This window comes from Oryza sativa, chromosome 7 (genome assembly GCF_034140825.1).
Source record: "Oryza sativa Japonica Group chromosome 7, ASM3414082v1".
Taxonomy (NCBI): domain Eukaryota; kingdom Viridiplantae; phylum Streptophyta; class Magnoliopsida; order Poales; family Poaceae; genus Oryza; species Oryza sativa.
The window spans coordinates 28,944,402-28,946,937 of NC_089041.1; the positions used below are offsets into that span (position 1 = coordinate 28,944,402).

At 57.9% G+C, this 2,536-nt stretch overlaps 1 protein-coding gene across 1 annotated transcript; it reads left to right on the forward strand.

The window, feature by feature from the left end:
- Positions 1-1,722, forward strand: LOC4344285 (CBL-interacting protein kinase 29-like). The gene has a single exon (NM_001422287.1). It carries the CDS (start codon positions 167-169, stop codon positions 1,496-1,498), a length of 1,332 nt encoding a protein of 443 aa, NP_001409216.1. The 5' UTR covers positions 1-166; the 3' UTR covers positions 1,499-1,722.
- The last annotated feature ends 814 nt before the right edge of the window (positions 1,723-2,536 follow it).

A 2,536-nucleotide genomic window follows, 5' to 3' on the forward strand; every position in this document is an offset into this window, starting at 1 on the left:
TCCAACTCAAAACGAGCCCCCAAATCCCAGAGAGGAGTCGCGAGCTTTTCATCAATCCTCTGATTTTCCCCCAGGTTTCCCCACCCGCAAAGAGCCTCAAAATTCCCCCTCCTCTGTCGCGACCGATCGCGACGACGGCGCCGGACGAGCAGACACCGCCGCCACGATGCCGCCCTCCACCGGCTCCGTCCCACCCGCCGCATCAACGCCGGCGGCTGGGGACGAGGCCACCGCCGCCGGGAGGGTACTCCTCGGCAGGTACGAGCTCGGCGGCCTCCTCGGCCGCGGCGCCTCCGCCAAGGTGTACCTCGCCCGCGACCTCCTCACCGGCCGCGACGTCGCCATCAAGTCCTTCCCCAACCCCCGCCACGGCGGCGGCCTCCGCGGCGGCGAGGAGGATGTCCTCCTCCGCCCCGCGCCCATCGAGCGGGAGGCGGCCATTCTCCCCAGGCTGCGCCACCGCCACGTGATGCGCCTCCGCGAGATTCTGGCCACGCGCAAGAAGGTCCACTTCGTCCTCGACCTCGCCGCCGGCGGCGAGCTCTTCTCCCTGCTCGACGCGTCCGGCCGCATGACGGAGGACCTCGCGCGGCACTACTTCCGGCAGCTCATCTCCGCCGTCCGGTACTGCCACTCCCGTGGCGTGTACCACCGCGACATCAAGCCGGAGAACCTCCTCCTCGACGACGCGGGCGACCTCAAGGTGGCCGACTTCGGCCTCGGCGCCGTCGCCGACGGCGCCCTCCACCACACCCTCTGCGGCACCCCGGCCTACGTGGCGCCGGAGATCCTGTCGAGGAAGGGGTACAACCCAGCGAAGGTGGACATCTGGTCCTGCGGCGTCGTCCTCTTCGTGCTCGCCGCGGGGTACCTCCCCTTCAACGACGCCAGCCTCGTCAACATGTACCGCAAGATCTACGCCGGCAAGTTCCGGTGCCCGGCCTGGTTCTCGCCGGAGCTCCGGTGCCTGGTCCGCCGCATCCTGGACCCCAACCCGGCGACCCGCATTGACACGGAGGAGATCATCACCCACCCGTGGTTCCGCCAGGACGCGAGCCACTTCGCGATGGCGCAGCTGATGCAGCACGGCCACGACGAGGAGGCCAAATTCAAGACCGAGTTCAAGGAGGACGACATGGCCCGGGACATGACGGCGTTCGACATACTCGCATGCTCCCCTGGCTCCGACCTCTCCGGCCTCTTCGGCGCCGAGCCGGGGAAGGAGCGGGTGTTCGTCGGCGAGCCGGCGGCGGCGGTGCTATCCCGAGTGGAGGAGGCCGGGAAGAAGGAAGGGTACATGGTAACGAGAGAAGGGAAGAAGGGCACCGGGCCGGTGTACGTGAAAGGCGAGAACGGCGGCATTGTGGCCAAGGTCTGCGTGTTCAAGATCGCCGACGCGGTGTCCGTCGTCGAGGTGGTGAAAGGCTACGGCGCCGAGGCCGCCCGGTTCTGGAAGGCCAGGCTCGAGCCGGCGATGAAGCCTCCGGCAGCCATCTGAGCTGCCGACGAGAGGGTGAGCTGGTTCGTTGCCGCGTGCTTGCAAATTGCAATCGAGATTTGTTCTTGTGTTGTTCAGTGTAACCGTGTGAGTGATGTCTCCCGTCGGCGAATTGTTTGGGTTTTTTTGGGATGTATTTGTTCATGGACGGCGTCATGGAGGTGGTATGTAAGCACGATTTGGTGATGTCTGGGCTGGAAAATAAGAGGCAAAAAATTCCCTGCTATGATGAGCGGACAAGAATACAAGATACTGAAGTTCGTCGACTCGTCGGCGTCAGATGACACAGGATGGACGAAAATCTTGCCTCTCTTGTGGACGAGAGCTGCCGTTCGACTTTTCCTCCCTCGATCGATTGCCCGATAAAACAGTCGACCAGTTCTTAGTTTACACAGCTTCTCATGGAACGATGCCAATTGGTTCGCTGAAAATTGTTGGAAGCCAGAGTCAGCTATGCAAGTGGCGTTAAAAAAAAAACAGAGTCAGCTATACAAGTTGCTGCTGGTGCGAACCCGTCGCGGATGGGCAGAGAGAGAGGCTGGCACTGCGCTTTTGTGGCGGTTCTCGCTATCATCGTGTCGTGCGTACCTCGAACGCGTCATCGGAACACCGTTCAGAGGCTACTGTCTACTCCCTCCATCTATAAAAAAAAAAAAAGACAAACCGTGGTTTTCGTGTCTAACGTTTGACCGTCCGTCTTATTTAAAAAATTTATGAAAAAAAATTAAAAAGACAAGTCATGCATAAAATATTAATTATGTTTTATTATCTAACAACAATAAAAATACAAATTATAAAAAAATTTTATATAAGACGGACAGTTGAAGTTGGACACGAAAATCTAGGATTTACCTTTTTTTCTTGGACTGAGGAAGTACTAGGCGCCACTTGCAAAAGGGAACATTATCCCCTACCTAACGTTGTTCTTTCTCCAGGCTTCAGCAGCCATCCGTTCGTTTGGGCTCCTTTAGAACGTATAAGAAATTAAGAAAAAAAAATGGAAAAATAGAAAAAAAAACACAGTAATTAAATGTCATG